This window comes from Boleophthalmus pectinirostris, unplaced genomic scaffold, assembly GCF_026225935.1.
Source record: "Boleophthalmus pectinirostris isolate CB_2022bp ecotype Guang Dong unplaced genomic scaffold, ASM2622593v1 HiC_scaffold_1, whole genome shotgun sequence".
Lineage (NCBI taxonomy): Eukaryota > Metazoa > Chordata > Actinopteri > Gobiiformes > Gobiidae > Boleophthalmus > Boleophthalmus pectinirostris.
The window spans coordinates 30138657-30166232 of record NW_026570970.1 but is presented as its reverse complement, the minus strand read 5'-3'; the positions used below and the strand labels follow the sequence as shown (position 1 = coordinate 30166232).

Sequence of the window (27576 nt, the reverse complement as noted above, 5' to 3'; positions counted from 1 at the left end):
GTGTGATTGTTTTGGGAGAGGTATGTTTAGGAGAGAAGGCATCAGCTGTAGCCTGTTGTAGTAACAGCATTGCAGGTACTACTACTACTACTAATACTAATACTACGAATACTACTAATACTACTACTACAACTACTACTACTACTACTACTACTACTACTAGGAGAGGCAGCAGTAGCTCAGTTGGTAAGAGCACCTGTTAAATGATCCGAAGGTTGGCAGTTTAAATACCGCTCTCGACATAAAAATTACTGGTAGAGTGGTCAGATTCACTGACCCACAGGTTGGAAGTGCTGTTATTGTGTCCTTAGGCAAGACACTTAACCCACCTCGTCTCCGGAGTCTGTGTACAGTGGTGTGTGAATGTATGAATTCCTTGTTGTAAAGTGCTTTGAGAGTCTTGAAGGTAGAAAAGCGCTATCTAAAAATGTGATAATTTGCTTCTACTGTTACTGCTAGTATTATTACTACAACTACTGCAACTACTATTACTACTAGTAGTAATACTGCAACTACTGCAGCTACTTCTACTAGTAATAATACTCCAACTACTGCAGCTACTACTTTTACGACAGCTCTAACTAAAGCTGCTACTGCTTCTACTGCCAGTACTACTACTGCTCCTACTACTAATGCTGCTACTACTGTTAGTAATACTATTCTGCTACTACTTACTACTGTAACTACTACAGTAACTAGGCTACTACCTTCTACCAATTGCTTGCAACACGGAAGTATATAACATGTAGGTCTATGGTTCTTGACAGTTTGATGGATAGCCTGATGTTAACTTGTGTCAGCTTTGAGTGAAAACTTTGTCATTTTCTGCAACACAAAAAACAGGAAATTCAAAAATACAACCAGAGAATGACATCAGCAGCAGCAGCAGCAGCGGCAGTTTCCAGGGATGTCATCATTTCAGGTCCCCACTGAGAGCTCAGGATTCTGGGCTAAAAACAGAGGGAGGTGGGGGGTAGCTGGAGGGTTAAATGTGGCACTCATACATTTTAAAGGCAAAGATTGTAAAGGGAAAGTAACATAATAGAAATGCTATTCAGGACGATTGCAGCATCGGTAAGTTAAAAAATGGTTACAAGTTTTATGTGTACTTTTTGATCTAATGAGTGACCCAGAGCTAGTTTAAAATGTTAATATTGCATTTTTGAATAAAGCTATTAACATGAATGGCACCAGATACTATAATTAATACATGTGTTCAGAGATACAATAGTTTCTCAGACTTTTTTGTTTTAACTTTTATTTTTTTATAGTAAGTTTGAAACTTCTCAGAGGTAGAATAGCCAAGAATTAACACCGAAGTGGGGAAAATGTAACTTGTATTATACTTGTACTTAAAACTTCAAAATAATAATAAATAATAATTTCAAAACAATATTTTAATGTTATTGTTTTGCCTTGAATATTCCACAGTATGGCATTTAACTTTGCTCTGTTGCATTTAATCAATTATAGGTATTTTATATGTTACTCAAGCTCCATTCTATTCCAGGTGAAACAATAACATCTTCATGGAGACAAGCAGACATTCCACCAGAGAAGTTACATAGTGCGTCTTTAAGTACAAGGTTAAAGTTAAAAACATCTTTGAAACAAAATCTGTGACTTTTACCTAAATCTATTACAATATTATTAATGGAAATTATGAAGGAGGAAAGATATTGCTGAAAAGATGTTCTGTTTTATTACACAAACGTATTATTTTATCAGCTTATCTTCAAGTTTCTCCAATAACCATAATTTTTGTTTGGTTCGTGACCTTACATCCTACTCGTACCAAAACATTAAAAAATAGAGTTCTGTGTGAAAAGAAAAATAGCAGAAAAACAGCATGATAATTGCACCAGTCTGCTCTGCATTCAAAACTACAGAACCGTCATATGGGAGACAGAGGGGAGCAATGTCAAGGAGGTAAACCAAACACAATTAGCCATAAAACTATATTAGGTATGTTACAGCAGCTTCACGCAACGGCTTCTTTTAACAAGGCTACTTCGAATATCAAAAAGTCAAGGTAAAGTTGGTAGGGAAAACATGGTGCAATCTAGCCTAGAGGAGTAATAAGTTAAGGTTTGGTCTATAAAGAGACAGCAGTAGTTTATCCAAGTTTCAAGGTGCACTGCGTATCTTTTCCTGTTGTTACTTTGTCTATGTTTCACAGTATGGCACTTATTTATTGCCATGGAGACTAGCAATCAGGCTAAGTTACACATCAGATCTGGGGAGAGGCAAATCCGATAACAGTAAGAATGCATGTTTTCAAGATAGAAGTGCATACTGGATCTTTAAAGGGCCCATATTAGGCTATGATGTATGTTATAATATTGTTTCCTCATCACAGACACCTGGAGTTGTTGGAGTTTTAAAAACACAGAAAAGGTGAGAGCTTCAGAGGGTTCTCTTAGTAAAAAATACTGAACAGGTGCTCCACAAGGACATGTCTCAGTTTCACTAACAGTGAAAATGACCACAATTGATTATGAAAACTTGCTGTGTAAAAAAGCAGTCAAAAGGTCTGAGGAACTTAGTGAAGATGAAAGTTCTTGATTTCTTACATGAATAAGCCAATGTGTGAACTCTTCTCAGAGATTTTTGGTCCAAGAATTGTTCTCTATATATTTGTAATGTCACATGCTGCTCATTGTCACATGACCCTATGCTCCTTTAAAAGAGCCCAGCTGGTGGTATCTTATTATATGCCCTGATATAAGACACAACCTGTATGGAAACGTGTTGGTTCATCCCATGTACTCAATATATTACTACTTTGGACCATTTTGACTGCTCTAAAAAGACCTTTTACTACTACTAACTACTTTTTATACTACAAACATGGTCATTTTCAGTGGTTGCTACTGTGTACCTGGAGTTGTGGTTTTGTTTCATTCACACATTTAACACACAAACCCTGCATATTTCAAAGGCTGAGTTCTTCTCTCAAACAGAAAATAGTTGGGCACCAGTGGCAAAATGTGTCGTTGTGTCCTTAGGCAAGACACTTCACCCACATTGCCTAGTATGAAAGTGGGGTGAGCGTGAGTGATGGTGGTGATCGGAGGGGCCGATGGCGCAGATTGGCAGCCTCGCTTCCGTCAGTCTGCCCCAGGGCAGCTGTGGCTACAGTAGTAGCTTACCACCACTGAGTGTGGAGTGACTGTATAATGAACTGTAAAGCACTTTGGGTATCTTGAAAGGCGCTATATAAATGCTATCAATCAATCAATCAATCAATCAAAACACTGTTCCACCTTATGATGTGATGTGGTAATACGGGAAGTGCTCCACTATGTTTTTAAACTCCATACACCTTCACTGAAATCATTTGGATAATTTCAGCTCTGAAATTCCCTTTGTCTTTACTGAACAAAAGTAAAGTGTAGCTGTCAACTTGAAAACTACATTCATGACCTGACAAGGTATGTTTTTGAGGAGGTAACAACATTATAACATCGCTTAAAGTCACAAGTCTATTTTGTGTAATATATGACCTTGAAGATGAGGACTTTAAAAACAGTTATTAAAACTCTTCTCAAAGAGATTGTAGGTCAAAGCTTTGAGGTTGTAGGTCCCATTTTCGGACAAGAATTGCAATCATGGTTAGATTTGCAAATGACTGTTTTAAAATCAAGATTCAGTTCAAAGTGCATATTTTAATCACGTCCAGGAACATTAACCTTTAACAGAGATCTGAGATATGAGCTGCTACACTAATACAAGAAGAATCATGTCTTTCAGAACATGTTTGTAGAAGTCTAAACTACAGGGCGAGCAGTTTTACATGAGGTATATTAAAGGTATTGGGATACTTTGTTTTACACACAAGACAATCTTTCAGACCATTTGGATTGGACTACTGATACTTTGCAGCTGATGTCATCAAGATTCCCTAAAGGTGTGAGGGTAACTGTGGGCACTGCTCTGTCTGAGGCTTTGTTAGGTAAAGATCAGATTTAAGTCTATCCATCTTTATCTTTAACACAAACCGTCCAGAAAGAGCGAACTACAGCGAGCTGGAACTACACCAAATAAGCTGATTTGTGCTGTTAAACAAATCCCTCTCAAATTACATTACAGTCACATGCTTTTTTCAGTTAGTCACTCTCACTTTTGTTGAAAATTAAACACCTTAACAGGACCATGGACTTGTATTGATCACAGGCTCCTGAAAATGTGCTGTCGATGACTTATTTCACAGCATTTCCTAATATGTGCATCATGTCTATATAGTAAATTGTGAACATTCCGCCATTACACTTACACGCAGAACACCCCAGTGTGATATCACTGTAAAGTAATAGTAATTTGTCTTGCAGCTACAATGTCCATGCAGCCATTTGAATAAAAGGCATTCTGTATCTTTGTCAAGTTAAAGGTCAGCTTTTGCAGTTAACCTATTACTGTTACAGTAAACCTTTTCTAAAACTAAATATAAATGCACAACTTGCACATTTTAACATTTCAATTTGAGTATCAACAGACACAGATTTGAAAATGTCATCTTTATTTGTTGATCTCTGAAGGTCCGTACTGTAAAGGGCAGGACTGTACATATGGCTGGGCACTGGAAAATAAACAAAAAATAAACAACAAAATGTCAACAACAGAAGGCAACAATGACTTCTTGGCATTAAGTGAGACAGGAATATGAAACCTTTGGGATCAGACATTCAAACGTGTGGCTCTTGAAAAAAACAGTGAAGCTAAATTGGCCATTTTGTCCATTTTATGAAAACACTTAACAGCAACTTGGAGCAATACTCTGTGTACAACAGCTTTACAGTCACTGAATACAAATTAGGGCTGGGCAATTATTTGAATGAGAGTTAAGATGAAGTCATGTCTAACTGTCAATGGAATAGTTGGGGTTTTTAATGGAGGTCACCAGTCAGTTAAAGCATGTAGTTTGGAGCATAGTTCAGACCATGGAGTGGAAATTGGGCATTTTTTGGGTTAATTGGCAATGTTTAAAACCCTGTCTTGTCACAAAATCAATACTGCTCAACGTTTTTTATTTTGTTTTGGGAAAAAGTTAGGAATGTTTTAGGAATGATTTTTAAAGACGTAATTTTATCGCCCAGCCCTAATACAAATAAGACTACTGAGAGGTGGTTTTGTGTTGAGAAATGCAAAGTCGTCATGGGTAAAGAATATGTGCCAAAAAGGCTAATCCTCCAGCTAAGTACTCCATGTGGAGCTGAGCCTGATTACTCAAAGAATGTTTTTCCATTGTATTTTTGAGAAAGAAAAACACCTGTAATTCAATCCAGATAACTACGCTTAATGCCATACTGCGGAACATTTCTGGCAGAGCAATAACATGTCCATAAACATGCATAAAAAAGTATCACACAGTGTCCCTTTACTCATTTTACATTTGGACGAATATTAATTCTTAAATGTCTTGCCCAAGGACACAAAAATATGGATATGAAAACCAGAAATCAGCCAACATTAAATAAGTTTAGTGATTGAGCTACTGACTCCCCCTAATGGTCAGAGTTTGAAACGCTACAATTCAGTATTGCATTTACAGGTGCCATTTTGAGGACTTTTACCATTCAAAACACGTACTTGTTTTAAATAGTTCATTATTATTATAGCAAAAGTCATTATTTTCCATCATTCTGAAACTATGTGAAATTATCAACACTATAATTACAAAACATTTTTCCACCAACTCATTTAACAAATTTGCATTTTTCAACACACAATCAACTTTGAACACTGACTCAACGTATTCTTTCAACACCTGGGACAAACATGTAAACATATTGGATTTAATGAACGTATCCAGCTCAATTGAAAAAAAAAAAAAAAAAAAAAAAAAGCTAAATTAAAATCACAAAACAAACTAGTTCCCTTTAATATGTTTCCCTGAGAACCTTTTTCATAATGTTGAATAATAGAACACAGCTAGCTACAGATACTGTTTAAATATTCATACAGACTTGAGCGTGGGAATTGAAATAACTAGCATTGTGAACAAAATGGCACAAAGCTATTAACAAGAATGTCAGGAAATCATTGAAAATTGTGTTAAGAGAAATAATTGTGTTTTGTAGTTGAAATCATGTTTTTTAATAGGCGAGAAAGAGAAATAAGACCAGGAAAGTGTATGGCAAAACTAATATGTAGATTTAACCATTTTGAACTGAGGTTACGATATGAAATTTGGATAACTGATATTTTTTAAGAGGACAAAATAAGGTTGACAACATTTTTCTGATAGTAAACTGTATTGTATTCATTTCTTTGCAAGATGGTGGACCCAAGAACGGTGCATTCCAACTAGGGACATTGGTGCATAACATAAGCAGTAGATTGTAGGATTTCATAGCATATTGATACTTTGCAGTGACATCATGCTGGGGTTGTTCTGCGTGTATGTGTATGACAGAATATACAGAGGTTTCCCTGATGACACAATGTGTATATTAGCAAAAAACAGCCTAAAAAGTTTTAAAATAGTCTCAAAACTCATACATTGATTTAAACTACAGATTTTCAGGAGGCTGTGATCAATATGGGTATTCACGGTCCTGTTTAGTTGAGTTCTTTCAGGTCAGATTGTGTTAAAACAAAGCCTCAGACAGAGCAGTGCCTACAGTTAGCATCACCGCAGGGAATGTTGATGACATCAGCTGCAAAGTATCAATGGACCAGTTTTTTTCACTAGTAAAACAGCCTATAGAGAGTAAATATACACTTGAATTATTTGCATTTTCAAACAATGAAACCATTTGCCTTTGACAGCTTTCGTCACAAATGCTGCTTTCTGCACTCACTAGCGATTTGTTCGTATTTTGTTATTGTACTTTTGTAGTTAATCTTCCCAACATTGTATTTTAATGCTTAGTCTGTTTTTGTTTATTTGCATATTTTGCTTAAAGGTGCACTATGTAACTTTTCTGGCATAGGGTGAGTCACTTGCTTATCTCCTCCTCCATTTATTCATTTACAGGGGATTTTATTGCCAAAACCTATACCTCAAGAAAACGCATCCAGAATCTTAGTTTGGGTAGTACTTGCCTCTCCACAGATCTGACCAGCTTGTCTCCATGAAGATTATTCCATGCAATAACATCTCCGTGGAAACAAGCAGAAAGGTTAGATAGTGCACCATTAACAAACATTAACTTTGAAATCTATTTTGGCACACATGTAACCTGTTTATACCAACTCAGTACAACATAAAATTATCTTTAAGAAACCTGATAAAAGATTTAATTCTTAATGAACTTAAGTGTGTTAAGAATGATTCAGGTTTAGTAACTACTGAATCAAGGGGTTAGAGTATTAAGTTACTAAGCATTTGTTCATCCTCTATTAAGGCAATTTAAAGGTGCATTGTGTAACTTTTCTGGTGGAGGGTCTGTCAAATGCTTTTCTCCATGGAGATGTTACTGCTTTGTCTGGAATGTTTCACACTATGGCATTAAAACTTTCTATCATCATGCAGACCAAACCAGACCAAGTTACAGATCAGTCAGAATCCCTGTTTTTCTAGATATTTTTGAGTTATAAAACCATCTGGAATTGCAAAAATGTAAGGTAGAGCTGTTTCATGTCATACTGTGGAATGACATATCCATAGAAACAAGCAGGTGATGGACGCTCCACCAGAAAAGTTACACAATGCACCTTTAAAGTGTATCAAGTGTTACCACAATACTGCCAGTTGTATTAAAGCAGTAATTACAATGCCATCAGTAGCCAAAATTCAGAACCGTAGAGATCACACTGAGTAAGGTATGATGAATGTTTCTTCTATTTCAAACATTAAAGTAAATTATTAATCTGTATGTGTTGTATCCATCTTTGTGAAACATGCCCACAACCCAATATTTATTAATCAAACATTTAAATTCCACCTCACGACAGAATCCTGGGAATCATTTAAAATATGGGAATGCTGAAGTGTGGAAATGTCAAGCGTTATGTGCACTAATATTTGGCATTTTGTATTTTTTTTTTTAATTCAAATCTCTCTCAAGGGAAAATGAAATGGCACCAGGCCTCAAAACCCCAACTAATTCTTCAGTATTTTCAGCTATCTTTTATTTTGGTTTAAGGCCCCACTTAAGTCATACGGTAGGGAGATGTTAAAAACTCTGAAAACTCTTTGTTACTTTAGAACGCTTTATAATCACAAAACAAAATACTGCTGTCAACTGGACTAAAGTTTTTGGAGTGAATACTGACTAAAGAAGCCTTGAAATCTATTCAGGTTCGTCCAGTTGACATAATTAAATGCTCTTTTGCAATAGAACCTACCTGGATGAAAGAGGGATTACACAGACACACACACTTTATTGATACTTTGCAGCAGTGGCATCACGCTGGGGAAGGAGGGGTGAGGGAGTTTCTACATGCATCTAAATAGCGTAATGTTCATCAGTTACCATGGCGACACAATGCACATATTAACGAACACTGCCAAAAAAGAAAATGCAAGAAAAACAATACAACATTTTCAGGAGCCTGTGATCAATACTATTTTATGTGCGAGAGACTTGTTTAAGATCTCAAATCATCTCACCTGCTGCAGTTCCATCTAAATAAATTCTTTATAGTCAGATTATGTAAAACAAAGGTCAGATTAAAGATTAACTTCAGTAACAGACAGAGCAGAGCATCACCAGGGAACGTTGATGACATCGGCTGCAAAGTATCAATAATGTAAGATGCCATAAAAACCCTGTGCCCACCTGTCACTCACTCTCAGAATGACAGAGGCTGACCAATAGGATTAGCGGGCGGGAAGCATAGAGCCGTATTAAAGCATCGGATCACCATAGAACCATTTATATATATAGATCATCCCAATTTGATTTTGTCATATCGTCCAACATCGCTACTTCAAATCAGAACACATATAGTGGCCCATTTGAAAAAACGATTACGAAAACCATTGAAATCATCCATAGCAGTGCTTATATCCCTTCTATCTAACAACCCCATTACTTGCCCAGTATTTAATGATTGGTAAATATCTTTTAGTTCTCCAGCATTAACCTATATAGAAAAATCATTAGAACTTGAAAAATGGCAATGCCCACCACCAACTCCAGTCTATGGACCCCCTAAACTTGCGTAAAAAAGGGTCCATAATATTGCATAGATACAGTATTGGATGTCATATGCAGTCACAGTGTTTGGAGCAACATTTAAAACCCAAAATGCCCCTTTAAGATCTTCAAAGTCTTCAATGGTGTTTGGTGGTACGTATCTCTTCTCTATGAAACAAATCATTGTATAAAAAAATAGCCTTTCGCTGAGGTCATCAAGTCTTCATCTCCCCCGTCAGTGCGGATGGGCGACCCCGGGATACAGGGGTCAAGCGAGGGGCAAAGGACAAAGTTCACAGTGCAATGACAAACTGTGGCGGGCGACGTGGATCCGGTCAAAGCTCGTCCTTTCTCTTTCCAACTTTCTCCTGGTCGCGACCTCTGAGGCTGCGCATGAAGCCGATGAACCCTGCCTCCTGGAAACACAAAAGCACAATATGTATTTTTCAAGCAAGAATAATATGTATAATCTTTAATTCATGCAGAAGATTTCATAAGACAAAGAAACACAATGTGCTGGTGCAGCAGATCCCAAGCTTTTCAGGCCAGAAGCGCTAACATAACCAAGCAGCAGATTCGGGACCCCCACTGTAAAATGAAATTGACAGCAGTAAAAAGTGGCACAAAAAGAAACCCAAACACTTTTAATAGTATTTATTCTGGGTGGTTTGCCGAGTTATTCAACTCAATTTCACTAAAAGATAATGTTTTCTATTGTAAAAGAGAATAAATGGAAAATGGTAACATTTTTATATTGTGCTTTTCCACCTCCAAGGCACTCAAAGCGCTTTATACCAAGGAACTACTCACAAATTCACACACACATTCATACACCAGTGTACGCAGACACTGGGGGCGAGGGTTAAATGTCTTGCCCAAGGACACAACAAAGAGCATTCATCTGTGTTGTTCAAAGTTGGTTGGCAACCTGTGCACCAGTGAATCTGACCGCTCTACCAATGATGCCTATATTGAGAGCAGGATTCGAACCACCAACCTTCTGGTCAATAGACATAAACACTATAAACTGAGCTACTGTCACCCCTGGGATACTGTCAGGAGTACACAGTCATAATTATTTAAGTACATCTAGAAATCATCTCCCGACAACCCCAGCTCAGTTCAATTGAGTCTTGGCAACATTTTGTAAAGAAACCTGACAATTTGATATAACCTCCCTCTTAGTATAAAACCTAAACAGAACTACTTAGAACTGAAAAGCCAATTTTTGTAGTAAGAAAAACTATACAAAGCTAGAATATTTCTTATGAGAGTACACCATAAAGGATTGATAAGCACTACTAGAAATGCATAACAGACAGGAAAAAAGACAAGAAAACTAAGTTGGAGAGACCTTTGTGCACAAGATGAACATGTTATATATGGATTCAACATTTGACATTATGATGCAGTATTGTTAGAGTACAAATACGTCCACATACCCCTCTGTCTCCGTTGTAACGCTCGTTGAACTTGCCGTAGTTGTAGTAGTTGAATGTGGGGTAGCCCTCCACTCCCTCTTGTTTACACAGCTCATGGTTCTGTCCTTTGGTACAGTCCACTGCAGCGTACACAATCTGAAACAACACAGACAAATGAGTTCAAACTGTTTAATACTGTTCGTACATCCATTCTGTTACAATATAATCCAAAAGGTTAAGGTATAATTTCATATCCCCATTGGAAAATTCAACATCTGGATCCTTCTATGCCACTGGGTGCTAGGGCAAAATATCAATTTGTTAAATAGATTTATTTTCTCTTATTGGTTGATCAAAATTTTTCATTCATATGAACTTTTTGCCAAATAAATATGGAATTCAATCTTAATTTTAGGAAAGAACATAAACAGGATAAAAACTGCAATTTCACAGAAACTCTGCTCCAAACCACATTCTTTTACTGAAGGGATGGGTTGTAAACCTCCCAATTAAAAAGCCCCAAGCTGATCATTGACGTCTGAAACGACTGACTCTGGATTTGATTAAAATTTTATTTTCATAACCCCTATGTGGAGGCGGACTTCTCTTGTTAAAAGGTACAGTGTGTAACTTTCTGGAGGGAGCCTGTCACCTGCTATGAACACAAACAATAACAATCTCTTTTTGGCTGAAACATTACACACTGTGGCTTTAATGTGATCATTGTGTTTTAGCGTGTGTTAAGTGTAAGTTAACTTTATGAATCACAATATTATATACATACTTTAATAATAATAATAATATTTAAAGGTCTTATATTACACAAAATCAATTCTTTTGAGCTTTAAGACTATTTGGAAATCACCCAAATCACCCTTTCTATATTCCCACATGACAAGATGGAACAGAGAGTTTTCAGTTTGAGAGAAGAACTCAGTCTAAATATGCAGGATTTGTGTGCTAAACATGCGTGAAGAAACAAAACACAACTCTGGGAATGTTTTTGATGAGGAAACAGCATTATAACCAATCAGAAAATAGCGTAATATGGGCACTTTAAACACTTTATATTTGGTTTGGGCAGTCTACGGGAAAAACTATTGTCCATGCCCTATTACACATCAGCCCCAAAGCAGCTTGCCACTGCTCAGAGTTACTACTAGTTTCCACAGCCCATAAAGTATACACCATAGTAACTCATGTAAAACAAACACCATTCATTTTCTATTGCAGTGCATGTGAGCCCCTGATAAGTCTCCAGTTTATGTGAATGCCTCTAGACCTGGTTTATTTCATCTCTGTTACATTCTGTTCTGGTTATGAGGCAGGGGTTTTAATTCACACCTGTTTTTTTTTAAATGGGACCTTTTATTGGCCTTGTATTTTCTGGACAAATAAACTTCATTGGATTTGTGGATCGATCAGGCACAAAACACACTGAGAGGATATGATGCTGCCCGGTGTTAATCAAAACAGCACTTACAGCCAGCGGTTACATCACTGTGAACTCAGCATTTGCAACAGATAAAGTAAGGTAATATATGAGCACCAATCAATGAGAAATAAAAACACAAATATGATGTAGCATTTAAAGGTCGTATATTACGCAAAATTGACTCTTGTTGTTATCTCATCAAAACATACCTGGATTTGTGTTTTGTTTCATTGACAGATGTTTGAATAATCCTTTATTATTAGTCTGTCTACATCTCCAAAGCCCAAAATGCTCTGTTCTACCTTGTGACATCATGAACCTGTAGTTTAAGTTAACAGCTACGTTCTGTTAAGACATAGGTATTTCCAGGGCTGAAATTATCCAAATTATTCTAGAAAAGATATATGGAGTTTAAAAACACGGTGGACTACTTCCTGTATTACCACATGACAAACATAAATAGTCAGGATTTGTATGTTAAACATGTATAAATTAAACAAAACACAACTCTGGGTATGTTGGTAATGAGGAAACAATATTATTAGCCAGGCTGACGCCACCTAGTGCCTCCGCTCAATTTCATTTCTTTCCAGCGACTAGGTCACGAATCAGAATACAACAGACGGTTCGCAAAAACCCCAGAAAAGTGAGAGTTTGGGCACCAGCCAATCAGCAAAGAGCCATATATTGTCAAAGATTCCTGATCGAGGATTTAAAGCCAGTATAAAGATAATGTTTGTTGAATTTCATCAAGGGGAAAGACATTATTGCCCTTCTTCCTACGGGATTTAGGTAAAGCTTAATATACCAGTTAGCTCCATTAGCAGCACATCACATACGTTACGACCAAATAGCAGCGATTGGTTAAATGATAAAAAGGGAATGAATTCTAACACTGCAAGGTCAGACAGTTTCTACAAAGTGAAACTGGCTGATGAATCAAGCTACAGCATTATAACATGAATCAGAAAATATCTATCTCCATGGAAACAAGCAGGTGAGGTGACATCAGGTCAATTTACAGATCAGGTCAGTAAGAATGTAGGTATTTTTGATGAATAAATACATCTGTAATTATATAACTTGAAAATAGTAATGCTATATTTAATGCTATCCTGTGGAACATTCCTGGCAAATCTAAAAAGTTACATAGTGCACCTTTAAATTTTGTTAGCCTTACACTTTTGATTAAAATAGCTTTCAGTCGCATTAAAGATATACTCAAATAATTATTTCTAGTTTAGGTCGACAAAATGTAACACCAATAAGAAATGCATGAGAAGTCTAAAGTTGTATAAATTTTGTTCTTTTTGTTCACTGTTTTTAATAGATAATCAAATGTTAATTTCTTTGCTATGTTGGTGATAATTGGATGATAATTAAGAAGCAATTTTCCAAAAGTCTGTTCAAAGTGTGATTTGGATTTTCCCTCTTACACAAGCCAATACGTTGTAATCTTGTGTGGGAAACAGTTTTGTAACATCATAACAGCACTTAGAGCCCTCAGCGCACTTCCTCTGTCTAAATACACCTCCTTAGTCACGTCCGGATTAACAAAATGTCAGTGGACTCTTTGTTAAGAACCTGACACATGAACTACAACAAATCCTTAGACAACGGCTGGACAATTTGTATTTTTAATCTAATTTCAGCCTAATTTATATTTGATTTTTGTGTTTTAATAATGTGATTCTTTTGACATGTGATGGAAATTTATGTTGTGATGTTACGTGAAGAAAAGATTTGTCACATCTGCGGAAATTAATGTTATTTCTGTCAGAGACCCAGACCAGTCAGGATAGGTCCCATATTATGCAAAATTGACTCCAGTTAATTTTTTTGCCATGTTATAATGTTGTTACCTCCTCAAAAAAATACCTGCAGTTGCATTTTGTTTCATTCTCACATGTTTGAGTAATACTTTATTATTAGTCTGTCCACATCACCAAAGCTCAAAATGCTCTGTTCCACCTTGTGACATCATGAAGGAGTACTTTAAGTTAACAGCTCCTTTTACCTTTAGTTCAGAAGAGATGGGCAATTCCAGGGGTGACATTATCCAAATGATTCTAGTGAAGGTGGAACAGAGCGTTTTCAGAGAAGAAGTCAACCTAATGATTTATGATCTGTGTGTTAAACGTGTGAATGAAACAAAATGCAACTCCAATTATGCATTTGATGAGAAAACATTATAACATAGATCAGAAAATAGTGTAATATGGGCCCTATAACATAAGCAAAACTCAGCAGACAAAACCCCATCACCCAGGAAACCCTTTGTTGTTTTGACCGTCTACAAGTCAGCTCTGTGATAACTAATTAATTATAACTATTTATTTGTAACTCATAGGTGACCAATGAGCTCCTTTATTTCACATGTGTCACTAAAAAAACTCCAAACAAATCTGATTACAAGATCACATCTGAGCGGGATTGAGAGGGAGAGAGTGCTACCAATCTGTATAAAAAAATACAGAGAGATATTCTGGATTTTACCTACATTTTTTTATTTAAAATCTGTTTCAAAACTTTATAAACTTTCCTGAATATTTCTGGACTTCAAATTACCATGTTAAGGTTATTAGTTACGGCATAGCTGGTTAGCCTCCATCTTGCCTTTAACCTCTTAATATTTGAGTTTTTTTTTTAAGTGTGGGAAAAAAATGCATGGAAAATTTACCCGAGCGAACTGTGAAGTAAGTGGGACTGTCTATTGACCCCATAGCATCAACAGATAAACATGGACTAATTAAGCATCAGTTTTATGGCTCCATGGCTTTTACTTTTGTGTTGTTATCTGAAGTAACAACACAGGATTGCATTGGCTATTGGCTTCTCCGTGTAGAGCTCTGAATTCAGACTGCTGACTGGATTGAGCTGGTGTTTGTCTTTGCTAAACGAGGCAGAGGCGGCTAATAGACTCAGAACACACACCGGTACTTTGTATCGGGACAGGAGTAAACAGATAAAGAGCTGAAGATGGACTGCTGCTCCTGCTAAGAGGAGAGAAACCCCATGTAGTACAGACTTGTGGAGAGGGCTCGTCACTGATCACGCAGAGGTTGGTAGCACTCAAGTTACTTTTACCCGTTAACTTTATAGAACTTGTACTTTTCAGTATACTTTCCTAGGAGCATATTTTTACTCCTATCTAATTTTGAAGTAATTTATGTACTGAAAATGTAACAGTATTTTAAGGTTTGGGTTTAGGCTCTCAATATTGCACTACAACCAACAGTGTTTCTTTAAGTTGCTCTTACTTGAGGAGTAGCTCCCAAATACTTTTTTAAAACTTTTGAGTAATTTCTTAGATCACTTCATTTTACTTACTTCAATATTATTCTGAAGTAACGTTACTCTGACTCAAGAACTAATTTTGGCAACTACCCACCTCTGCTGCCTGATTCATCAGACGGCTTAACTTCATAGAAACCGTCTGACCTCGCAGTGTTACAATTTGTTCGCTCAATGGTAGGTGTGTACTTTTTATCATTTAACCAATCGCTGCTATTTGGTCGTCACGTATGTAATGCACCACTAATGGGGCTAACTTGTATATTAAGTTTCTCCCAAATCTCGTAGAAAGAAGGGCAATAATGTCTTTCCCCTTGATGAAATTCAACAAACATTCTCTTTATTCCAGCTTTAAATCCTTGATCTCGGGAATCGTTGATAACACTGAATGTATGGCTCTTCGCTGATTCGCTGGTACTGGAACTTGCACTTCTGGGGTTTTTGCGAATCGTCTAGTGTACTCTGATTCCTGACCTAGTTGCTGGAGAGAAATGAAATTGAGTGGAGGCACTAGGTGGCACCAGCCTGGCTGCCTCTGCTGTTCAGGTAATGTGACAATATAAAATATAAAAAACTACTCTGTACATAGTAATTTTAAACCTTAAAGTATTATCAATTTGAATCCCTTTATTTGAGCTAATGAATTGATTCTTTGCAGCATCAGTCTTCAATAGGGATAGAATTAATGATCGATTATCGATTAATCATTAATGTTTTTATATTAAAATGATCATCATTATTATTACTATCTGCACTACTAATCTGCATAAATAAATTCAACTTTACGACATATAAACCGTAACGACTCTAGAGCCACATCAGCCCGTTTGACATTATAACGTGTTTAATTCATTTTTGTGCAACTCTCACAGAAACGAAACTTAAAACCGCATCGCTAATTTGCATAAACTCAGCGAAGATAAAACTACAGCTCTTGTGTCGCTGATGCGGTCAATTTCTGTCGGATTAAAAGACATGACTCAGTGGAATACAGGTTAGTGTGACCATATTTGCGTTTGTCAAAACCAGGACACTGTACGGGGGGTGGGAGGTTGGGACTCGTCATCGACATTGCGCGACTCTCACCTGGTAAAGCTTTTTCCCACTGGACACCGAAACATATGTGCTGCTTTGTACACTGTGCACAAGGACTCACACTTGTCCCGAACGCAACAGAAAGCGTGGAATTTCTTGTACAAGTCATCGTTAAATACACATTTGTGCTTCGGTACGCTGCAGGACTGACCTACTGTTTGTGTTTGCTCGCTCCTTCTGAGTGCAGAGAGACACATGTACAGACCCCAGTTTGGTCACACTACGCACAGCAACCTACATTCGGTTTGTCGATTAAAATTAACGTAATCGATGAAATTCTTAATGATCAATTATCGAGTAATCATGCCCATCCCTAGTCTTCAACATTCCTTGCTATGCTAACTGTAGGCACTGCTTTGTTTGAAGCATTATTAGACTTGTAATGTGTGAAAATGTGCAGTTTAAAGCCAGTTTAGTTTTTTAAAGTGTTTGCTAAATTGCATTGTGTCACCATGGTAACTCCTGAACATTCCACCATTAGAGATGCATGTAGAAGATCACCAGGGACTCAACTTTTCTTACCAGTGCAGTGTATCAATATTTATCATATGTACGTTTTATTTGCCCAATAGAACTTTACACTTTTTGTAATTCCTGAAATCAGTTTATCAGATTTGATTGCATGATTCTTTACTGGCAACGTCATTGCAGATGGTGGAAAATTGGTGAACCATTTCCAGTTCTTCCCATTATATAATCCCATTAGAAATTTAGCTTTTTAAAATTCAAAATGTTCCTGAATTGTCATGTTTATTCCCAGATTGTGGTCTACAGGCTCCTCATCACTTGTTTGGTATTTCTCGAAAATCACTGTCAGATGTGGCGACAGAGCTTCTTCCATTTTTCTGAGGCAATCCACTGTAACAAAAACACTAAGGAATTTGATGAATTTTCTGCTAATTTACCATAAGATGCGTCTCCTCAGCTCCATGACGTAAAAGATAACAAAGCTTAAAGTGTGAAATATGCTTGTTCTGTTTTAGTGGAGTATCTGCCACCTGCTCGTCTCCATGGAGATGTTACTGCTTTGACTGAAATGGTCTGTTATGAAATTACACTTCTCTATCACTTATCACAATCAGTAATAATACATGTTTTCTATGTTTGTTTTTTTTCCAGGCAAAGCAACAACATCGTGGACCCGCCAGTTACATATCTCCATGGAGATGAGAAGTTACTGTATTGGCGTAAAAGTTCCACACAATAGCATTAACGTTTCCTCCTCAGACAATTTTCTCCAATGTATTTTATAGCACTAAAAATAACTGAATAAATGAGATCTAAAGGTACACTATGTAACTTTTCTGGAGGAGAGTTGGCCACTGGCTTATCCCTATGGGCAAATTGCTTAACTGGAATGTTCCTCAGTATGAAATTAAACTTATTTTTCTATTGTGAGACAAGTAGGTGGTGTCATTAACCCAGTTACAAGTCAGATCTGTGGATGCCCTGTTCATTAATGTTCAAGATATGTTTTTAACCAACACCTGTGTGAATGAATGCTCGGTTAAGGTTAATGCCATACAGTGGGACATTCAAAGCGATACGCAATGACATCTCCATGTAAACAAACAGGTGGACAATTACAAAGTGCACCTTTTAATGCCATATAGTGAAACTCAACTCCATGGTGACAAAGAGAAGCAGAACCCCAGCCAGAAAAGTAACAGTGTAGCTTTATTTAACTAATGTTTTTTCATCCAAACCTTATTAGATTTGGGAAGGGGGGGTAGAATTACGGTTTGTTTACATAGAAAAGGGGGTCTAGGATTGGGCAAAGAGACTGACTCCTCTTAACTGTCCTGGTGCAACATTATGACCCTCCAATAACCTTTAATACAAGTTTAAGCCTTGGATTTAAAGAGATTTATGGAGCAGAGCTAAGTGGCCATATCCCAAAGAGGAAAGACAAACAATTAAAAGAGGTGGAGTCGCCCTAGAGTTTAGATTACAACTGTTAAGGACATTTAAGTAAGATTAATGTTAACTTATTAAGGCTAGTCATCCACTTTAAATAAGATATATGTTTATGGAAGCATATAAGGAGTGCAATTACCTGGCTTGGAGATGATGGAACCAGTAAATCAATGCTTTCTTGATAAGTATAAGGTTACATAGGGAAATATATCCTCTACATTTGACCCATACTTCTATGTAATACAATTTACATTTACATTTACATTATTTGAATGGTTACAATGAGCAAACCATTACTAGAATATCTGATGTTGAATTTTGTTCTGTATAAAAAACTGCTAACCCTGTAGTTTAGACCTCTACAAGCACGATTCTTGTATTAGTTTAGCAGGTCATATTTTCAGTCTTCAGTCAAATATAATAATTATATATATATATATATATATATATATATATAATATATATATATATATATATATATATATATATATATATATATATATTATATATATATATATATATATATATATATATATATATATATATATATATATATATATATACATATATATATATATATATATATATATATATACATACATATATATACACACACACACACATTTTCTTTTTAGTTTTCCACCATGTTATAACATATAATATCAAAAACATGCCTGACGTGGTTTTATATGTCATCCATGCATGTTTGAGTAATAATCGATCTCTCCCAGGGCCTATTCAAACCCTCCCTTTATTTAGCAGTACAAAACTGTCCAAGACTCAGCCCAGAACCCAATGTTACCCATGCTCGAGCACAAAAATTTTACATACGTGTACAAAAAACAATACACTACAACTTCACAAACCTGATGTGATGTGCAATTTCACTATTAATTAACAATAAACTGAATCTTGATTTTAAAACTTAAATCTAATATTTTGTTGGAATACTCTATACTACAAGATATTTACGCAAAAGTGCTCAACCTGAACGGGAACCTGAAAGAGAGAAAGCCCCTAATTTGGTCTAAAAGTAGAACCTGGGTCTTTTTACAAGTCCTACTTTTGTTTGTAAGTAAAAGCAGTATTTTAAAGTGATATAGAATGATGCAAATGTCATGGTTGTATATACTTTTTACATTGCATTCATGTCTAAAAGCACATTCTAAGTACCTGTATGTAAGAGCCTATAATTACGGCTCTGTGTGTAGGCATTTGACATTCACTTTTCCTTCTGCAGGTTTAGAGTGGAGGGTTTTTCACATACATTATAGTGCACTTTAATAATGATGAATTACTGGAGGAAAGGACATGCGGTAGACAAGGCTGTATATGGTACTCCCATGTTGGGTTTTTACCTCATCATATAGAATCAAGATGTATTTTCAATTTTCAATCATTTGCATTTAAAGGATCTGCATGTACAATTTTATGTCCCTAGATATGAGGAAAATATTTTCAAATAAGACTTTTACTGACAAGAATCTTAATGCTGATTTATACTTAATTGAAAATCACTGGATTTTTACCCAATAATATAAAAATTTTGGGGTGTACTTCAGGTTAATGCACTGACAACCAAGGCTCAGTTGTGATTGCAATAGCTTTACTAGTAAAAGGACAATCTACATACAGTTCCTTTAAATGTAATTGTCAACATTTGTTTTGTTTCATTAACATCTAGTTACTCTGGCTTATATAAAGTATGAACAAAATACTTATTTAGTTATTTATACTGTATTTAGTAAAATTGCAGTGGCTGACATGACAGCAAAAATTGTGTTCATGATTATTAATTTAGTGGATATAGCAAAAAAAATCTATTTACTTTCAGAAGAAGCTCTGTGCCCTTTCCAATTATCTTAGATGTGTGGGAACTCTTATGGAATTTCCTAGTGTATGTGTATATATGTATGGTATGTATATTAACATATTACGAAATGCACACTGCATCATTATTCTCTTCTGTATTTAAGTCTTCTATAGTTTTTGCCCAGAGCGGGTGTCTAAAGGATTCAGATGAGCTCTGAGGGCCCTGCAGCAGACTGAAGAGGCTGAATAGAGATGAGACACTAACCTTGCGGTCCTCTTTGAAGAGCTCCGCTGCAGTGGTGAAGTGGGGAACTGCATTTTTACAGTGAGGACACCCTGCAAACACAAAAAAGATTAGACCAGAACTTCATACTAAAGAGGCTATATGCACTGGGGACTGGTTATTATTACATAAACTTGTGAATAAACCAAGACAAAACCACCTAAAAAGAATAAAGTTTACTGCCCTCTACTAGGTTCCATACACCTTGACTAGAATAGATAACTTCAGCCTAGGAATTGCCAATCCCTACTAAACAAAAGGTAAAAGGTGGCTGTTAACTTGAATAATAACCACTACATGACATCACAAGGTGGAACAGAGCATTGGATTAGTAGACAAACTAATAAACCAGGATCACTCAAACACAATTCTGGGTATGTTTTTGATGAGGTAACAACATTATAACATGACTAAAAACGCAGGAGTCAATTTGTGTGATACAGGGCCTCTAAAATTTTACATTTTGGGGAATTAATCAAAATTGGCTTTACAAATTGGCCAAAAAACACTGGTTGAGCTTATCAGCATTGGTTGTTTTGGATTCTAAATCACTGGTATTGAGAAAAAAATAAAAAATAAACACCCAATATCGCTCTATCTCCATCTTTCTGTTGCAAGTGACATTTCATGGACCATTCAAAAGATATAATTGTTTAAATTGTTAGTTGATTTTCCATCAGTGCTAATTTTTACGCATTCAAACTCATATAGTATTGTGAATATTATATATTTTTTTTAAATTCCAGTTTAGAAATATATTTACTTCCATTGTTAGTATTTGAAATTGATCTTCCTCTCTCCCTACACCATTCTGCTCCTGCCGTTTGAACACTACTAAATGCCCTTTAAAGGTTTTTAGCAATCCGCGCTTTGAACAACAGTGAATGTGTGTTTTCTCTTTTAAAAAACCAGCGCGTCTACAGCACAAATGTCACCGGGGTAGATAAGTACAGGAATATTAGCGCTTTTCCCTCACAGCCATCACAGCCTGGCATTTGTGCTGTTTAAAAGCTGCTAATATGCTCTGCCTCTCTCCTCTCTGCCATCTCTGACTCTCTTCTTCCCACTGTCTACCCCATCTCCAATCTCTCTTTACCCTCTCTTCAATGTCTTCCACCTCTCCGTCTCCCCCTCTCTGTCACTCGCCTCTCCCCCTTTCTATCCCATTTCACCTCTCTCCAACCTCTTTCCTCTACTCTCTCGCCGCTCTCTTCTTCCTCTCCGATCTCTCTTCCTTTCTGTCCCCTCTCTCTCTCCCTTTTCACCCTCTGTACCATATTTCTCACCCCCTGTCCCCACACTCTCTTATCTCTCCCCTCTCCTCTCTCTCATCCCTTTCCCCCTCTCTTTCCATTCTCTCTCTCATCTCTCCCTCTCCCCTCTCTTCCATATCTCTCATCCCCCCTTTCCCCCGTCTCCTCTCGCTCCTCTGCAGCTTAGAGACAGAGGATAAGGGAGGTTTTAGCTGTGCTTTTATATGCACTGGCCTTTTCATGCGAGCACTCAGAGAAACTGGAGTGTCAACATACAAAGAGGCTGCCTGCAACAAGCCAGTGCTAATACTGCTCATTGTGCACTGTTTTCAATAGTAATTTATGAGAGAAAGGAAAAATGATTTGTTTGAAAATGTTGCGTGTCCGTGGGGTTTTAGATGTAAGCACTGTTGTCATAGCAATTAACGATTCTGAGCAAAATATTGTATAGTTTGAATGGTAAAAAGTAAAATTAAATGGAAAAAGCAAGGCAAAGTGTGCTGCTCTGCTCTAATCTTAATGTGTAAACAAAGATTTTAGCAGGACAAAAAATAAGTCTGAACTAGAACTTGGCAGGACTAAACTTCACAATTTCATGCATTTGGTGTCGACAATTTTGGTGGTGAAAGATTTCTAACGTGGGGAAAATCCTCCATGAATGGGACCATCTCAACTCTTTCCCATTTCATTTACTAACTTTCACAAATTCAAAAATACCACTAGCATTTAGTGATAGCCTTGAACCCTTAGTGAACTCTTGTAATGGAGCTCAGCCGTGACCGCCTGCTCTGGTTCTGGAAGAACATTTCCCATTAATCTGCCATAAACTTTTCGAAAATTTTCATATTAAGAGATCAAAAGCATTGCAGAAACAAATGAGCTATGTGGTAACTAATCTAAAATGCACGATTTAGTGAAATGCTTTACTAACTGTGCAGTTTATAAAAATTCAGCAACTGATTTGAAATAAAAGGTCTTGTGGTCATTAATTACCACATAGCTGATTAGCCTTGAGCTTTCAAACTGTTAATATTCACTTTTTTTCCCTCTCTACATGAAAGCTAGAGCCTGATATTGTCTCAGATAACCTTTGGTCTGATTGTGCAACCCACTGCACAATGTACAGTGAACAAAAAAACACCTTTTCAACCTTATCATAAATCTTGTGTGAAGTCTTACTAAAGAGAGAGAAGAGGGAGGAGAGGGCATATGGGGACCAGGTCTATCCACGTCTTGGTCTAGTTTGTCGGGTCTGGTCTCGACTTTGTTTGAAGCCTCATCAGACAGAGCAGTGCTGATCTGCTAATGCATAATTACACAAGGACACTGCTCCCTCCTTTGTCTCAACCTGTCCGACAATCTTACCTTTCAGATAAACCCTTTTATTTATTTATGATTATTATATTATTCATTTAACACATTTTCAACTATTAATGCTGTTTTGTGCATGGTAATTGGCTTTTGCTTATGCAGGAAAAGTGACTATGAAATACCCAATGGATGCAACCATCAAGTCGTCAAAAAAACAAAGCAATTTCAGTTATTCAAAACTCAAAAGATTTCTTTACTTTAGGCTTGAAAATATCAAAACAAAACAACATCATGAGCTATGATATATATATTTTTTCTAGTATAGATGAGAATTTTTTTCCAACATTTAAATAAAAGGCCTATATAAAATAAATCAACTGTGAACTATCTGCATCTAATCAAGTATTTTCTTGTCCAGGAAGTGCTCTGTTAGCATGCAGCGAGGGGAAAACTCCGGTCTGGCCTCTAAAAGTTGCGAAACACGCTCATAAAGTCATTGGGGGGATGCTCTGAGTGTATAAAGTAAGTGAGGAATATGTTTGGACCACTGCAAACTATTAAAAATGAACTAGATCTGTTTTTCACGTAAAAATCTGGTACAGTGCATTTACTGACGCCTTCTTGCCATTTTAAAGCTTGTCAGATTATTTGTCCAACCTGGTCAAAAGCAATTGTACTTTCAAGGTTGTGTAGTAATTTCTTCTTAGTAAATTACCATCACGGAAAATATTACACAAAGCATTTTTTAATTTTTAATTTTTCATAGTGAAATAAATTGAATATTTCTGATTATGCTTAAGTAGTTGTCTGTCAGTGTAATGTAAAAAATGTGTAGTTTATTTCTTCTGGACAGCTCTATTCTGAGAAGAGTGAATCATTTGAGCTTCCCCAAAGGTCTAGGTGGAGTCCTCTGCTCTCACAGTTTGGCAGGAGGTCTGAGTTACATATGAACTCTGGTCCAGGTCCAGGAGGGGAGCAAATCCAAAAGAGGGCTGTTGTTTTTCATAGACACTTATTCAAAACTATAGGGAAATCTAACGTACGCTTATTAGCCAAAATGTAATGACTGCCTGTTAATGTTTGAGAATCACCTGTTGCTGATTCTTCACGGTTTCTAATTTGAAGGACTTTCGATACTGACCACTGCAGACCAAGGACACCACACAAGAGCTGTGCTAAGATGACACCGGTTGTTTAAAGAAGACACATTGTTCTTGCGTCTTCTATTGAGTTATAATCTACGACACCCAAGATCATCATGTTATCATCAGTGTCGGGAGTAACGTGTTATTAAAGTAACAAATTACTGTAATGCATTGCTTTTTGCTCTAACGCAGTAATGTAATGCATTACAGGGAAAAAAAATTGTAATATTTTACTCATTACAAATGTTAGTAATACGCATTACAATGCTTTATTGACCTGGACTGAAGTGGTAGGTTTTTCATTTTTCTTCATAGAAATTCGCTAAAATCACAGCGATATCAGCAGTGGTGAAACACTATTGTTACGGTTCTGAATGTCAGGACGGGCCCGGAGACGCACCCACGTAGACTGTTGGGTAACTGCGAGCGAAAGGACTGGTGCAGAGCAGCCGATGCTTGATGGCACTTTACGGACACCCTGGTTTAGTCCAGGTTTAGTCCAGGTTTAGTCCAGGTTTAGTCCAGGTTTAGTCCAGGTTAGTCCAGGTTTAGTCAGGTTTAGTCCAGGTTTATCCTGGTTTAGTCCTGGTTTGTACTGGTTTAGTCCTGGTTTAGTCCTGGTTTAGTCCTGGTTTCGTCCTCGTCCAGTCCTCGGTTCAGGCTGGATTTAGTCCTGATTCAGTCCATATACAGCGCAAAAGTTCGGCTTCGCTCGCTGATTTTTATTTGAGAGTCAGCGACAGTTATTTTGTTGAGAGTAACTTGAAGTGCTGCAGTATTCGTGTAATGCCTTACATAAAGCAAATACAGTAAAGTGAGTTCTGCATTAGAAAACTTCTGTGCAGAATGGGAGCAGACGTCACAGTAAATGTCTCAACAAAGAGCCATGACGTTGTCTGCACCTTCAATGGATAGCTGCAGGTCAAACTAGTGAGTAGCAGATTTTTTTCCCATTTGTAGCAAAATGACTATGTGACGCTGCTGAATCCTGTGTTTACGACCGATTAAGAAAATTAAATTGGATAATGAAGTAAGTACAGAGGAGTGGGCATATCCCAGCTGCGATGAAAATGACTAAATGGTTTCTTGAAAATAAGTGATTAAAGATTTCTCAAACATGCATGAATCACTCCAAATGCAACTGTGATCAATTAGCTCATTTTGCAGAAATGAATTCAAATACAAACTGAGAGGTCAAATAAATTTTAAAAAACAATTCTCTTGGACCACTTTCAAAAGCATGTGTGTTAGCAGATGTGGAGTAGACTTATGGAACAGCTTAGATGACCATATCAAAGCTTGTACTAATTTGGTGCAGTTCAAAAAACAATATAAAAATCAAATCTTACAGAAATTGTTTTTATTATTTAAATGAGTTTGTATGACCATAAGCGAAAACAAAACTGGCAACTTTAAAAAACGAAGAATGAAAAAATGAAGATAAGAAAAAAAATAAATTTAATTGAATTGTATTTCTGTTAGAGGGGTTAGTATAACAGTAGTAAAAAAAAAAAAGTAACATTGTAGAAGAAAAAAGTCTAACACTGTAGAAGTCTTTAAAAAAAAAAAAAAAAAAAGACTATACAGCATTATGTTTTGAAAGATATAGAGCTCTGGAATGAATGAATTATGCATTAAATTGTGTTTTAATTAATATTTTGTCTCTTACATATAGAGTAAGTCGTAACTGAAATTGTAAATGCAAACTTTTTGTTCATACGATGCCTTTCTTTCTTAGAATTCTGTCATTGTTTAAAAGGGTTTGGCATTATAAGTAATTTTTACTTCAGCTTAAACCCTTTCGGTCATGATCCATGGGGTTGTAGTCTATGTTTTGTTTTGTTTTATAGTGCTGCAAAATGACTGAATAAAACTAATACTACTACTATAAGGGGAAACACCTATAGCATGGATATAAGCTCTGAAAAGTTGATTTTGCAAAATAAGTCTCTTTAAAGGTTTGCAATTCCTATTTGGCACTGTTTCTATTCCAATCTCGAATACTTTCATTCATATTCTGTTTATTTTACCTGTAGTAATAATGTGCAATACAGATATGTGTTCTGTCCATATGCTACACAGTACATAACCACAGTCATAGTCATTCATTGTACACAATACTGTTGCAGCCTTGTATTGTTATTGTATTTACAGTGTTTTGTTAAATTTAAGTCTATTCTCTATTTCTTTGTTAACTGTACAAGTTCTGAAAGTATGGGGACTATATGTTGTGCCTTCATACATTAAAAAAATTAAGTAACTCTAACTTTAAACTCTAATAGTTATTTATCTTGTTTATTTCAGTGCCTACTTCTATTCTCCTGCTGTTTATGTACTGTGCATTGCAACAAATAAATTATTTGAATAACAGGTGCCATGCTGAACTAAAACTTACATGGAGCGTAGAACATGACTAAAGCGTGTTTCTTCTTCTTCAGCGCCTCTCTGAAGTCCTCGGATCCAAGATGGCTGACGCTGGACGGCTTCTCCTCCCAGGACTGTTCTGGAGGGGGAGGAGCCTGGGGACTGGAGACAACAAGTATAGACAGAGGAATTTAATTATTACAACATTTGTTTTTATATTTCATAATGATACAAGCTGATGGTGTTTTGGTCTGGCTCTTGATGGATATTGGACAGAGACAAATGTTTATGATAGGTTTGAGCTAAACTAATTTCAAAAGTCCAAACTAATAAGACAATCAATAGTGCAATTTAAAGTAAGTGGGCAGTGGGTCATTTGGAAAAGTTCTGCTCACCAACTCCTCAAACTGCTGGTTTGATAGTGTCAGTGTGGCCTTGGGCAAGACATTTCGTCTCCCTTAGGATCCCAATTAGCTGCACCCAACAGCCAGCTAAACTACCTGTCATCCACTTAAAAATTGATGTCAATTTTTCATGTAATCGCAAAAAAGGGCAAACTAATGTGACAAAAACAAAAAAGAAAATTATTTTAAAATTAATTGTGCTCTTCCAAATACAAAAGTTAATTAAAAAATAATAATTGATCACCGCATGTCTCAGGTATATTTGAGGGTGAGATTTCTTTTGTGCAAGTAAACACGCACCAAAAGTCAGGTTTATTTGTCCCACAATGGGGTAATTACAGTGTTCAAACTTCAACAACAGCAGGAGAAGAATACGCAATCAATATTTCTAATAACAATTAAAAGAGTTCACAATAGACATAAAATCTATTATAACACCGTGCAAGTACAGTAAGAGCTGTAAGATTACAAAAACTATAGTGCACAATAAATGGCTTTGACTGTGGTTCTGTATGATTATGTAATGATTCAAGCTATCTAATTTTTGTTATTATACAATGCCGTTTCCCCCAGGTTTTGACGAAGGGTATAGTGGCACAAATTAGGGATGCACCAATCGAGCTTTTTCAGTTCTGATACCAATTCAGATACTATGTCTTTAAGTGTATGCTGACACCCAATACCAGTGCAGGGACTAAAAATAGCATTTTATTTCCTTAAAATTACAATAAAATAAGACAAAACTGATCCAAATGT

General features: G+C 36.5%; 1 protein-coding gene across 1 annotated transcript in view; it reads right to left on the bottom strand.

The window, feature by feature from the left end:
• Positions 1–6235: 6235 nt before the first annotated feature.
• The window catches only part of pdia5 (protein disulfide isomerase family A, member 5), a 129998-nt gene continuing 108657 nt past the window's right edge, over positions 6236–27576 (bottom strand). Inside the window, exons 14-17 of the mRNA XM_020920837.2 lie at positions 26448–26578; positions 20326–20396; positions 10529–10663; positions 6236–9502 (exon numbers count right to left, since the gene is read on the bottom strand). Of these exons, the coding sequence (XP_020776496.2) occupies positions 9422–9502; positions 10529–10663; positions 20326–20396; positions 26448–26578 (418 nt within the window). The 3' untranslated portion in view covers positions 6236–9421. The remainder of the gene's footprint in view (positions 9503–10528; positions 10664–20325; positions 20397–26447; positions 26579–27576) is intronic.